General features: G+C 42.1%; 1 protein-coding gene across 1 annotated transcript in view; it reads right to left on the bottom strand.

Moving 5' to 3' along the window:
* The window catches only part of UTRN (utrophin), a 404,863-nt gene that overhangs the window by 73,372 nt on the left and 316,258 nt on the right, over positions 1–15,233 (bottom strand). The window contains exon 62 of the mRNA XM_080615656.1: positions 733–1,001. Within this exon, the coding sequence (XP_080471782.1) occupies positions 733–1,001 (269 nt within the window). The remainder of the gene's footprint in view (positions 1–732; positions 1,002–15,233) is intronic.

The raw sequence follows: 15,233 nt of genomic DNA, 5'->3' as shown, positions 1-15,233 counted from the left end.
GATGCTTATATTGATATACGTGAAATAACACAGACGTGTGTTAATTTCATAAGTCCACAGGCTGTGTATACATAGAAAGAGTATTCGCAAAAAAACTGGTTGTAGCCCACAGTTCTTCATTCTTTTAACTCCAGTGTCTCATGCTGAAGACATAGATGGTCAAGTACATGACCCCAGGGTCCTCTAATGTTTTGCTATATTCATTCTTGAGATTAAAAAGTGAAAAGCTAAAATAGGTAATAGATGTGTGAAGTCTGTGAAAGTTAAGGAACAGAAATTAAAATCATGTGCATATTTCTGGATGACTGAAAAAGCTCCCAATGTTTTCTAAGAAAGCTATACATGATGACCAAACAGATCTGACAGCTCACCACTACAAAAAGGAGGGGAGCCTACTGTCAACTGCCAAAATGATAACTGATTCGGCTCAATCATAATCCAGTGCTCGGGCAAAGATCCAAACACACCCATAGCCTAATTATGGATTAGACAGTATTTCTAGAAAGAAAATATTTAAATCCTAGAACACAATCTTTTTCATTTGATGAATGTTATATTCTGTACACTTCTATAGCTTGCTGATCACATGTGCTTATGCAATCACTTAAGCACTATAACCTGCACATGAGAATTTAAGTGTACAATGTGTATAGGTACCATAACTAGGGGTAGTAGAATGTAGGGGTCTGACTCTCACACAGGCTAAATATTTCCCAGGAATTCCATACTTACTGTAGTTTTCTCAATGTGATCTGGTAATGAATCTATGAGCAAGTCCCCCACAGGTTTCCAGCCATTCCTCACATTTTCAGCTTCCTTCAAGTCAGCATCAAGGTCATCCATGGCACACTGCAGGTCTTTCAGTTTTTCTAATGCTTTGTCCACTTGTTTCTGCCAGATACTGGCACTGGCATTTAGGTTCTCCCATTTCTCTTTTACCTCTGATGACTGCTTACGCATAGCTTTGGCAATTCTCATAGCTTTCTCCTCAGGGGTCAACTCTGCAGAGAGAAAGAAAAGTTACGCTGTTTATTTCTGCTCTATTTGTGCCTATTCAGTGTTCAGACAGTGCTCCTGAGGTACATACTCAAGCCAGTAAGTGCAGTGTTAACTGATAATTTATTTCAGCAGGTACAAGGTAGAAGACAGTGTACCTTGCCATAACTGAAATAAACTTTAATCACTCCTAATTACAAAATAAAGTTTGATCAGAAATCAGGAAACTATTCTTACTTCCATGTATTATGATAGCCGCAAAGCAAAGGCAGCTTACTGCTGGTTTGTCACTTCTGAAAGCACAGGGGGGCGGAAATGGAAGATCACTCTTCCCTACCAGAAACTGCAATAGACAATCTGGGCACCATTTCATGTAGAAAGAAGAAAAAAAGTGCTTTGTTCTGGATAACTTACCACCACCTTTCACCCTACCACGAGGATGTCTCGCACTAGCAAAAACCTACGTGTACTGAGTACTATGTGTTGAGTGGTTCTGCAGCTCTACATTCACTTTTCCATGTTAACACCAAAGTCCTAAAAGGCTGGTTTAAATAGGTTTAGCAAATCTGAAAATGTTTAGTGAACCTTTTGGGTGAAAAAGAGCCAAGCTTACTGTGCACCCTTTCTCACAAACTTCAGGCTTATGTGTCTAAATCCCACGCAACTCAGCAACCACGGAAATCCCATTCATGTTAAACAAAGACAAAGTGGGCATACACACAGCCTCAGGATGTAGTCACAGCAGATGATACTGATTATTTCAGTTAATTGCTTATATTTAAATCTCCAGTCCCTGCAAGACTTAAAAAAAAAAAAACCAAAAAAAACCATTAGAATATGCTCAATTTGTTGCTGAGAAGGGCAGGCACATTTTTCCCAGATGTAAAAGTAACAGGGAGTTGTTCAGATCAAAGCTTCTGCCCACCAGATCTATGTATTTTTTAAAAAAGTTGGCCCATATTAGTCTTGACACATGCTAGACTACAAATACTAAAAGAGTATTCAGCAACACAACCAGATGCCATCTGTGAGGAAAAAAATATCCAAACAAACAAAGAAACCAACCTCCTCACAACTAACCTGCAATGCTTAACCACATGTGAAGGGAGATAAATTATATATGTAGCCCTGGGATATAGAGAAATGGCAGTAACCCACAATTTGCAATACTGGCAGACCAAAATAAAGATGAAAACCAAAGATATGCTGTGACAAATTATACCTTGTCTCTCGAATTCCAGCAACTCAAAGTAGAATAAACTATATCATAGGACAACACAGTTCTGGTATGATCTTTAGCCCAAGTTTGCAACAAATTTCAGAAAAAGGAAAAGAAATAATGCTTAAGTTCTAAACAAAACTCCCTTTCAGATAAAAACTGTTGTTTTAAACAAAAAACAACAGCTACAAATTGCTTATATAACAATATCAAAGAAATTGTTACTGGAAGTAATTTTGGAATTACACACTGTTGATAATATACCACTAATGAATGAATGAGAATCCACTACGGTCCCTACAAAGGGACCATGAGCAATCTAGACATCACTAAATAGCAGCATGCAGGCAAGCTGCAGCAAATGGCAAAGACTGAGGTTGAGGTATCCTATGATACAGCTATAGGTTGAGGACAACCAGGCCTCAGGTGTAAAAACTGCAGGACTTTAAATGAGGATGAATGGAGTACCTAGCATTGGAATGCTTTACAAAAGGAAATGGAATACTGAGCTTCATTGAAAGGCAAAAGAAAATTGCGGACCCGGGGAGAAAGCATCCTTTGTTGGCATCTCAACCATGTGAATACAGGAGACATTATACCCAGAAACTGAAGCAGAAGTTACATATATGCAAAGCTTCAACCTACCATTTTTATCCAACATCATGTGCTTACATCATACGTTACCAGAGCCACAATGGCTTAACAGTTCTAAACTAGACTACTAGCAGGTTATTTAAAATGATCAGTCACTTGATCGGCCTTGTCACTTGACAAGGGACATACTGAAAGCTTCAGTAAGAGCTGAAAATCTTGCAAAACTTTTTGGTTATCTATAAAGGTACTGACACAATAGATTCAATGAATGCTGCTTGCCCCAGTGGAATCACTAAGAAAAAAGTGGCTGTAGTAATAAATGGGAATAGAAGAGGGGAACAGCAGCCTGTCTTTACTTGTCTGGACAGTTAAAACAAGTCAGCTTTACTCCTGACAAGCTGGCCACATATTTTGAGAAAGGAAAAGATTCAGATTGATAGGGGTGAGAAAAGTATCCCAATAGAACTGGAACCCAAAACATTTGTCAAATCAGTGTCATTGTACATGTACAAGGGTACATGCCACATATTTTATTTCAAAACTATTAATTCACTGTGAGACTGCTTTATTTTATAAAAGCCTTGTAAGTGCTTGTAAACGTGCCCTAAAAAGACATTTGCTAGGGAAAAAGAGCTAAACACACATTTTTATGAGCTATAATACCATTCAGCATCTATTAATTTCAGACAGAAATACATCTTGCATAACATTTGTGTTTTCCATCATGACAACTCAACTTATTAATGAGCAGCATATTACTTTTTTTCCAAGCAGATAACACATTCTCCAAGACACTGGCTTTATAGCACAGAATTGTAAGCCTCAAAAAATTACAGTGAGAATTTTCTTCTGTAAGTTTGGAACTTGTTTCACCAGTCTGTTATTACACACAGTGGCAGATAGTGCGAAAAAAGGTTACACAGTGGTTGTTGCTTTTTTGTCCTCACTTCATATAAAGTCTTCCCAAAGATCAGCTTTTCCTATAGCCCCCTCTTTCTTTTTTCTTTCTTTCTTTTTTTTTTTAAATGGTACTTATTACATTATCTCCACTTCAGCAGCTGCGCAGAAAGTAAGAAAAGCCTGTATTCACTGGACCATCTGTTTACCAGAGAGGAAAGATATTATCTGACCTTGCAGTCAGGGAGAAAGAACAAAAAAACATAATCTGCCTCTGTCATGGGCAAAACTTGATTTTAATAAGCTTTTTTCTTTTTTCACAAACAAAATAATGAAAATACCAAAAGCTTTTCTGTGTCTCTATCAGAGACAGAGTGCCACGGATGGGAAACTTTCAAGCCTGAACTTTACAGCACATAGCTTCCTCACAAGCTTACGTATTTGGAGAATACTTACCCAGGAAAGTTATCAGTAAAGAAAATTCTCCTTGCGTTAAGAAATTATCTTAGATCTCAAACTATTGCTGGCTCTAGTAGATCTGATTCTAGGCGACTGTGCTTGATCTTCATTATGTGGACTTCAACTAGTGATCTCCCTCCATCTTGCCAAAATTGCATTAATTTCCTTTCACTTTTGCTATATTCTTCATAAAATATACTAGAACTGGACCTGATTTCATGCCTACTCCCTCTCCCATTATGTCAAACATTGTGTCTTCTGTGGTTCAGTCAAACTTTGCAGCAAAAAACAACAGGTGACACAGCACTGTAACCATTATGAAAACTTTCAGGGCATTTGAACAGACACAATGGCACCCTGTCAAACTCCTAAGCAGAAGAACCAAAAGCAGTACTATCGCTGAATGAAGTCTTTAGCATCACTCCAGCAAAAGCATTCTCTGAATTTCTAACAATCTGGACAGAAAACTTAGTTCTGATGAGATGGGAATAGGAAGCTTAAAGAACTAGCAGCAACTTTTTTTGTGTGGAAATGTGGCAATTAGTCAGATTCCAAGAACTCAACCATGCAAGCATAACGAAGTATGTCACCTTTTTCTCCTATTCAAATATCTATTGCACATGTAGTTAAAGCAGAGAAAAATCACAGTCATTTTCATCTTTATCCATTCAGGTTTTCTTCTATGAAACTTGACCATTCTTCAAACTAGATGTCGTGGTTTAAGCCCAGGCCGTAAATCAGAACCACAAAGTCCACTTCCCCCCCCAACCTTTCTTCCCTCTGCTTCTGGAAGGACAGGGAGGACAATCAAAAGAATGCAACTCCCATGGGTTGAGATAAGAACAGTTTAATAACTAAGGTATAACACAAATCACTACTGCTACCACCAATAATAATAATGATAAAGGAAATAACAAGGAAGAGAATACAACCGCTCACCAACCGGTACCTCAACCCCACCCCGCAGTGATCCAGCCCTTCCGGGAACTCTCAGTTCTACATCCAGGGCATGACGTGCTATGGTATGGAATACCTCTTTGGCTAGTTTGGGTCAGGTGTCCTGTCCCTGCTTCCTCCCACCTTCTCCTCCTCCCTGGCAGAGCATGAGAGTCACAAAGTCCTTGGTCAGTCTAAACATCGGTGTTATCAGCTCCATTCCCAGGCTGAAAGTCAAAAACACAGTGCTGCAACAGCTACTAAGAAGGAGGAAAAATGACTGCTACTGCTGAACCCAGGACACTAGAGAAACATAATTAAATAAATAGGGAATGAGGAAAGTCGCTGCAGGATAAAAGACAGATTACCTTTAGTCTGCCGAAGATAGAATTGTAAAAGCATAGAAAATGAAAGCTGTTAACCTCATGTATGATGAATACTTCTGGAAAGGGCCCAGGAGTATGGGCTCCAGATAAAGACAAATGAGAAAAATGCTAGCAAACATACATATCCTTCAATAATGGTTGTTGATTTCCCAGTGGATGCTAGTGGGGAAGACATGGAAGGACGAAACAAAGAGAAAATAGCTTCAAGTTAAAAGAGATAATTAAGTTGTCCTATAGCATCTACCTCCAGAAAACCCCAACAGATTACAGCAATCCTGAGAACTGTGAATTTATCCAACATAGCCAATGTAATTTGTTAACATAATCAAAACACACAGAATACTTCTCACTAAAATCAAGCCACCATTTTGTAATAAATGGTGTGATCCAACATGAATTCACAATACTTTTGTATAGCGGAAGCCCAACCAATGTTTGTGTTACTCCAGAAACATAAAACTCAGTTTTACTCTGCTCCTGCCACAAACCCAGAAAAGTCCAAATATAACAGTACTGTTATAGCATTACCAAGCTACTGTGTCTTCTTTCAATTCCTGCTGAAGAGAGAATACTAGTGGAAAGAAGGCTATCACCACAGTATCCCAGTTACTCTAGCCAAGTAAGGAACTAATCCTATGTTTCCAAAGCACTGTGACTGCAGATTGTGACAAGCCTTCTATTTCTTCTAAAGATCAATAAAGATTTTTTTCCTGGCACAGCACATATGGCAGGTAGCTCTTCAGCAAGGCTGTCGGAGACAGATATACATCCCCTAACAGCATTTCAGAACAAAACAAAGGCATCTATTTTATTCCAAAATGATATAAAACCAGAAAATAGCCAGGCAGCATAAAAGGTAGGGCTCCCTGACTTGATAGCATCCTATAACAACAAAACAGGTCTTTGAAACACCCATGTTCTGAAATTTTTGAACATCCTAAGCAAGTTTTCCTCAGCATGTTTCCTCTTCTATACACTTTTTGTTTAATATTCTGCAATTTCCAATTTGCTTTCTCGAGGCTCATTCACAGTGTTTTAGAACCATGTTTGCTCTAGAGTATAAGAAAGGAATTTTCTTTCAAGCAGCATCCTAACCTTTGACATCCACCAGTCATCTGCATTGCTAGTAGCATAACTGAAAATCCTCTTGCAGACAAATCTTTACTGGTTTCTAGAGTCTTTAGAACAAGGCAATAGTTAAACTTGAAGAACATGGCTTCTACCTGGGAAGCATCCTAGTATTTCAGCTAAAACTGGACCATAACAGAGCATACAGTTCAGGAATTAATATAACTCTGCTTAAATCCTGAGGTCCTCATGGTTAAAAAAAAAAAAAAAAAAAAAAGAAAAAAAAAGAAATCAAACAAAACCAAAACCATAACAAAACTGACCACTATGGCCTCAGGCCATCCTATTTCCAATACTCAGCTGTTAACAATTCAGCTCAGCTGCATAGCAGAGAACAAAAAGCTATTCCAGGTGTGTGTAATAGCTAGTTTTACACAATAGCTTACGGACAGACACAAGTGTTTGAAAATAGAACAATTGACTGCTATATACATTAGAAAACAGTAAACTGCCTATTTCCGTTTTGATTTTCCTTGCTAAGAGGAAAAATTATGGCAGAGAATTTACCTGAATTTGCTCAGTGGTGGGAAACAAATAAGTTTGACTTTTATTTATGTCTGAAAGAGGTGAGTATGTTGTCTACAAGCTTACAGTAAGTATACGCATGTAGTTCATTGATATCTACTAATATATTTCTCCTATAACACATGCTATTTATGGGGCTTCCTACACTTTCAATTAAGAGGAGGTAACACATGGCAAATGCTTAATTTTAAATTATGTGTTTATGACAACAACCTGTGCTACCAAACAGCAGGTTTCAAAGCTAGGAAACTGCTTGCTGTAAGAAAACTAGAAGCTACCGAAGGACATTGACAATACTGCAGAATCCTGGAAACAGTCACTACTGCAGTGAGAATCAGTGTGATGACCTATGGTAATATGCTAGGATGTTAGTTTATGTTATCTTCTAAAAAAAAATATCTCCACTTCCTCACTGCAGCAGTGGAATTTTAAGGACAGAATTTCAGCAAAGCCATTATCATCAGTCTGTAGGACCCTGGAGACAGAAAATATTATTTCTCATTTCCTTTACGTTTCCCATGGCCTGTGTCCTGGGTTCAGCAGCAGCAGTCACTTTTTCTCCTTCTTAGTAGCTGGTGCAGTGCTGTGTTTTGACTTTCAGTCTGGGGATAATACTGATAAAACCGATGTTTTCAGTTGCTGGTCAGAATGTTTACCCTGACCAAGGACTTTGTCAGTCTCCTGCTCTGCCAGGGAGGGGGGGAAGCCAGGATGAAGCAGAGACAGGACACCTGACTCAAACTAGCCAAAGAGGTATTTCATATCATAGCACGTCATGTCCAGGATGTAACTGAGAGTTACCCGGAAGGGCTGGATCACTGCGGGGTGGGGTTGAGGTACCGGTTGGTGAGCGGTTGTATTCTCTTCCTTGTTATTTCCTTTATCATTATTATTATTGGTGATAGCAGTAGTGATTTGTGTTATACCTTAGTTACTAAACTGTTCTTACCTCAACCCATGGGAGTTGTATTCTTTCGATTCTCTTCCCTGTCCCTCCAGGAGCGGAGGGAAGAAAGGTCAGGGGGAAGTAGACTGCGTGGTTCTGATTTACGGCCTGGGCTTAAACCACGACAGTTCTTTTTGGCACCCAACATGGGGCTTGAAGGGTTGAGATAATGACAGATCTGACCAAGGCACAATGCTAATTTATTGGCTGTCAAAGTTGTTTCTCTTGATGTCACAGTTTCAGTATGCCGTAGCTTACTTAGAGCCAGTTTTTGCTGTGTTAGTGTTTATCAAGTGTGGGGCTTGGGCTAAGGTTATTGTCTCATTGTATTTTATGGTAATGACTTGTAATACAATAGAAAAATTGATCATGAAACTGATCTGGCTTATGTTCCCAGTGTGGTCACCACCTTTATACTTTGGGAAGTATATAATACAAGTACTTAGCAATTACACATCTTTTTTCTCCTTCCTGCATGGTCAACCTATGAAGGAGATGTTCTCTTACCCTCCCAGTGCCCCTCCCAGACCGTTTACAGCATCGTTTGAGAGTTTTGAAGTTTTTGAGTGGCCTTTTAATATTGTTGAGACCTGTTTGCTGATTGTGATGAGGATCACCATGTTGGCACGCATACAGAGTGTGTTTTCTCCACAACCATTACATCTGATCTCAAGAGTTAAGCAGAGTCAGGTTTGGGTCTTGTCTGGGGTTAGACGACGATATAGGGGGACAGAGAGATTTTCCCTGAGGCTGGACAGCCATGAGTGGCAGGGTGTGTGGGATAGTATGGGCAAGTATCTAGGTCAGTGGGCCCCTCCAGTGGTTTGCAATTTCACCACTGAACAAGTGCAAAATCCAGAAGAATTAGTAAAACACTTAAATGAGGTGTGCTGTCATCCTGGTCATACCAGAGAGGGACAAATCATGTCAACGTGCTGGGGATTTGCCTATGCTTACCGGGCCTTGTTCAACACTATCCAGCACCTTCAAAAGGAAAACAATGTCCCTGGATCTGAGGGCGAAGCAACAGACAGCGCAGCTACTCCAGCTCCGAGCACAGCAGCCCCAGTGACGAGTACAGCCACTACTCAAACTTCGACTGCAACAGACAGTGCAGCTACCCCAGCAACAAGTACAGCCGCTACTCAAACTTCAACTGCAACAGATAGCGAAGCTACCCCAGCTCCAAGCACAGCAGCTACACCACCCCCAGCAACAAGTACAGTTGCTACTCAAACCACAGTGATAATGACTGCAGCTAAACCAGAGGACCAATTCGTACCAATATCAATTGCCCCTGTACGCAAGAGAAAAAGCAAAAAAGGCAAGAAGGGTGAAGCAAGATGAAGAAACAATGTATTCACCACCCAGGCCACCATCTGATCAGGAGTCATCATCACATGACGAAGAAGAAGAAGAAGAGGTGACTTCTCGACCTCGGACCTCAACTGAGCTACGGAATATGTGAAAAGATTTTACCCGTCAACCAGGGGAGCACATCATCACCTGGTTGCTCCGATGCTGGGACAATGGGGCCGATGGTCACGAACTAGAAGGTAGAGAAGCCAAGCAGCTGGGATCACTTGCTAGAGAAGGGGGAATTGACAAAGCAATTGCAAGAGAGAAAAGTCTTTGGAGGCAGCTCTTGGCAGCTGTGAAAGAAAGGTTTCCATACAAGGATGATGTTATGAGTCGTTTGGCCAAGTGGACTACTTTAGACAAAGGCATCCAGTCTCTGAGGGAATCAGCCATCGTAGAGATGATCTATCACATCAAACCGAATAACGGGGATATACCCATAGACCCAAATGAAGTCGAATGTACACGACCCACGTGGTGAAAACTTACATGGAATGCACCCTCATCGTATGCCCATTCATTGGCAACAGTAACCTGGAATGACGTAGTACCACTAACAGTGGATGAAATGATTCATAAACTCCGAGAGTTCGAAGACAATCTCACCCCTTCCATCATCTCAGCTGTGGAAAAACTGTCCCAGGATCTCAAACAATTGAGGGACGATCTATCTGATTTATCCAGCTCCTCACGCGTACCAACACATGTCTCAGCTATTAACAACAGGCGTCCTATTGTTCAAGACAGAAGATATAGAAGGCATATGCCACGGGCCACCCTATGGTTTTACCTGCGGGATCATGGAGAAGACATGATGAAGTGGGATGGAAAACCTACTTCAGCTTTGGAGGAACAGGTGCGTGAATTGAAAATAAGAACAAGGGTCAAGGCTGATCATCCCATGAGAGCTGCAGCTTCAGTCTCTGGTGAGCAGGTTCCCAGGTGGAGCGGAAGAGCTGATTTTACTCCAGCTCCTGTGATAACGAAGAATAATCCCTTTCAACACAACTTAGGTGTCCAACGTTGTGATGACTGTTAGAGGGGCCCTGCCTTCAGCCAGGTAGAGGTAGGGGACAATCGGATTTACTGGACTGTGTGGGTCAGATGGCCTGGCACATCAGTCCCACAGAAGTATAAAGCTCTAGTAGATACCGGTGCACAGTGTACCCTGATGCCATCAAGCTGTCAAGGGGTGGAACCCATCTATATTTCTGGAGTGACAGGAGGATCCCAAGAGTTGACTGTACTGGAGGCTGAGATCAGCCTGACTAGGAGGAAATGGCAAAAGCACCCCATTGTGACTGGTCCAGAGGCTCCATGCATCCTTGGCATAGACTACCTCAGGAGAGGGTACTTCAAAGACCCAAAAGGGTACCGATGGGCTTTTGGTATTGCTGCTTTGGAGACTAAGAAAATTGAGCAGCTGTCCACCTTGCCTGGTCTCTCAGAGGATCCTTCTGTTGTGGGGTTGCTGAAGGTCGAAGAACAACAAGTGCCAATCGTGACCACAACAGTGCACCGGCGGCAATATCGCACCAACCGAGACTCCCTGATTCCCATCCATAAGCTGATCCGTAGTCTGGAGAGTCAGGGAGTGATCAGCAGGACCCGCTCACCCTTTAATAGCCTCATATGGCCAGTGCGAAAGTCTAACGGAGAGTGGAGACTAACAGTAGACTATCGTGGCCTGAATGAAGTCACACCACCATTGAGTGCTGCCGTACCGGACATGCTAGAACTTCAGTATGAACTGGAGTCAAAGGCAGCCAAGTGGTATGCCACGACTGATATTGCCAATGCATTCTTCTCAATTCCTTTGGCAGCAGAGTGCAGGCCACAGTTTGCTTTTACTTGGAGGGGCGTCCAGTACACTTGGAACCCACTGCCCCAGGGGTGGAAACACAGCCCTACCATCTGCCATGGACTGATCCAGAATGCACTGGAACAGGGGCAAGCTCCAGAACACATGCAATACATTGATGACATTATTGTGTGGGGCAATACAGCGGAAGAAGTCTTTGAGAAAGGGAAGAAAATAATCCAAATCCTGCTGAAAGCTGGTTTTGCCATAAAACGGAGTAAGGTCAAGGGACCTGCACAGGAGATTCAATTTTTGGCAATAAAATGGCAAGATGGACGTCGCCAGATGCCCACGGATGTGATCAACAAAATAACAGCAATGTCTCCACCAACTAATAAGAAAGAAACACAAGCTTTCTTGGGTGCTGTGGGGTTCTGGAGAATGCACATCCCAAATTACAGTTCGATTGTAAGCCCTCTCTATCATGTGACCCGGAAGAAGAACGATCTTAAATGGGGCCCTGAGCAACAACAAGCCTTTGAGCAAATTAAACGTGAGATAGTTCATGCAGTAGCCCTTGGACCAGTCCAAACCGGGCCAGATGTAAAAAATGTACTGTACACCGCAGCCGGGGAGAATGGTCCTACCTGGAGCCTCTGGCAGAAAGCTCCAGGGGAGACTCGAGGTCGACCCCTTGGCTTTTGGAGTCGGGGATACAAAGGACCTGAGGCCAGCTATACCCCAACTGAGAAAGAGATACTGGCAGCCTATGAAGGGGTTCGAGCTGCTTCAGAGGTGATTGGCGCTGAAGCACAGCTCCTCCTGGCACCCAGGTTGCCCGTGCTGGGCTGGATGTTCAAAGGCAGGGTCTCCTCTACACATCATGCAACCGATGCGACATGGAGTAAATGGGCTGCACTAATTACACAACGAGCTCAAATAGGAAATCCCAGTCGTCCAGGCATTCTAGAAGTCATCATGGATTAGCCAGAGGGCAAAGATTTTGGAATGTCACCAGAGGAGGAGGTGATGTGTGCTGAAGAGGCCCCACCATATAATAAACTATCAGAAAGTGAAAAGCAGTATGCCTTGTTTACTGATGGGTCCTGCCGTATTGTGGGAAAGCATCGGAGATGGAAGGCAGCCGTATGGAGTCCCCAGCACCAAGGTGCAGAAACTGCTGAAGGGGAGGGTGAATTATTTTGAGCCTGGTAGGCCCATAACACTTCAGGCCATCAGGGCAGAGATGCAACATAGAGATGGACTCATGATCGAGGGGTGGACTTATCAATAGACACTATTGCCCAGGTTATTCATGAGTGTGAACACTGCACACAGCCTCTCCTGCTTTGAAAGACTATTACAAGAGATGGAGCCCAACATCATGGACCGGATGGACTCAGCAGCTTTATAGGGATTGGTCCGTGCACTAGGAAAAGAGTGCACTGAGATGGGACTGATGGTATATTGAAAATGTGTGATCTGAGCATGATGTGAATGGTATGGAATAAGGGGTGGATACTGTCCTGGGTTCAGCAGCAGCAGTCACTTTTTCTCCTTCTTAGTAGCTGGTGCAGTGCTGTGTTTTGACCTTCAGTCTGAGGATAATACTGATAAAACCGATGTTTTCAGTTGCTGGTCAGAATGTTTACCCTGACCAAGGACTTTGTCAGTCTCCTGCTCTGCCAGGGAGGAGGGGAAGCCGGGATGAAGCAGAGATAGGACACCTGACCCAAACTAGCCAAAGAGGTATTCCATACCACAGCACATCATGCCCAGGATTTAGAACTGAGAGTTCCCGGAAGGGCTGGATCACTGCAGGGTGGGGTTGAGGTACCGGTCAGTGAGCGGTTGTATTCTCTTCCTTGTTATTTCCTTTATCATTATTATTATTGGTGATAGCAGTAGTGATTTGTGTTATACCTTAGGTATTAAACTGTTCTTATCTCAACCCATGGGAGTTGCATTCTTTCGATTCTCTTCCCCGTCCCTCCAGGAGCGGAGGGAAGAAAGGTCGGGGGGAAGTAGACTGCGTGGTTCTGATTTACGGCCTGGGCTTAAGCCACTACAGCCTGTAACCTTATCAACAGTATAAGGATCTAAGATGACAAATATAACTATTCCATAGAGAATTATAATTTAAATTTTTAGATCTAAGTTTTGTCCTATATCATGGACATGTGACAAGAAAGCTAAAAATGCAAGCATTTCCAATTTCCTTATTCTGAACATCTATAAAATTCAGCAGCTGGCCTGCTGGTTTATCAATCAGCTCCAATCAGTCTCCAAACAGGCAAGAAGAGTGAGAAGCTCACTTTTTCACTTTTATTCCTGTGGAAACATGGCAAAACAAAATCAGAAGAAAGGACAGATGGGAGATAAGCTTAACTTAGAAGGACACTTCCTGAAAGCTAAAGAACTGTGTTTAAATGCGCCAGTTACTGCAGGGTACAGTAAGAGGACAACACAGGAGGCATAAAGCCAAGATGAGAAGAAAATAAACAAGGCTTGCTCATAACCTGATTTTACATTCTTGTGATATATTTGAAATTAGCAAGAATATTATAGACAATAATGGGTTATCATAAGACATCCTATAACTAATATTCTCTCTGGAAGGAACAATGAACGTATGTATGCACAGGTCCTTAAAATACGTCTTGATGAGTCAAGTTCAAAACTGATTCTAATCAGTTTTCTTCTAAATCTCTCACATTCCTTGTCCCTGCAACAGTGCAAGAGGCGAAAAGAAAAGATAAATTAGTGGATGGTGAGAGATAGGTTGAAGAAAACAGAAAAAAAATCATTTACAACTTTACCCTCTGCAGGTTAGAAAACCCTTTCCCCTAAACACCCCTGCCATTACATGGGTGAGAACTAACCTTGAGAAATAGTGATTTTCCAATTAATGTGATTATGACTTACAAAGGTTTTGTTACTTGTATGTTAGAAGAAGCCAAACCCATGTTCAAATCATGACCGTACACTGCTGTGTACCGCTATGTGCTGTGCACAGGGTCTCTGTGAGGGGCAGCTGGGGTTGCCAGCAATTAAGGTGCTAGGGATGGCCAGCTCCAGCTGACCCATCATAGGGCACAGCTGAGGCCCTCATCCACACTGGTGGCACCTTAGGGAATGTATTTAGGATACAGCAGAAAACACCAGAGAGAGAAGAGGAGGGAACAAAAAGGAGAAAGAGCAGAGGGAACACCAGGGTCCAAGGAGAAGGAACAGCAGCTCCACAGCAGATACTTCCCAGGGAATGCCCAGAAGAGGTGAGGAGAAGAGAGCAGCAGTGAGAAACTGCTAGGCTGCCTGTAGACGCACCACCTTCCCACACCACTTGCTGCCCTGTTGAGGAGGCTGAGCAAGACCTGTCTTCATAACAAGAGTGAAGGAGAAAAGGAGACAGGAATAAAGGAGTCAAGTTGAGCCTAGGAAAGAGGGGAGGAAAGCTATGGTTTTTGTGTTTTCTTTTTGATTCTCACCATTGAACCAATAATTAAATATTTATTTTAAATGTCAATAAATAGTTTATTTTCCCCAAGCTAAATCTGTTTGGTCCACAGCGGTAGTTTGTAATGGATCTACATTTGTCCCCATCTTGACCCATGAGCTTTCTCAGTCCTTTTCTTCCTATCTTCTGCCTCTGTCCCACTGAGGAAGTGAGGGGATGGAGGGGTGGGAGTTTGGCTGGTATCCCATACTAACCCACACACCACGTGCTCAAAACAAGAGTCTATGGAACTACTGAGTGTGAACAAAGAAGAGGAAAATAAGTTCAATGCACATCTATGAAACTCTCCAGCCTGAACATATTTGATCGTTTTTCAAATATGATGACTAGATAAGAGATACTCATACATCAGTTACAGACCATCTGCCTGGCCATTATTGTTATGCACTTTAGCACGGTCATCAAATTCCCTGCTATTTTGTTATCACTGCCATCTGTATAACTAATAATAACAACAATACTACAATAGA

This window comes from Psittacula echo (assembly GCF_963264785.1).
Source record: "Psittacula echo genome assembly, chromosome: 4".
In the NCBI taxonomy this organism is placed as follows: Eukaryota; Metazoa; Chordata; class Aves; order Psittaciformes; family Psittacidae; genus Psittacula; species Psittacula echo.
This window is presented reverse-complemented; position numbering and strand designations above follow the sequence as displayed.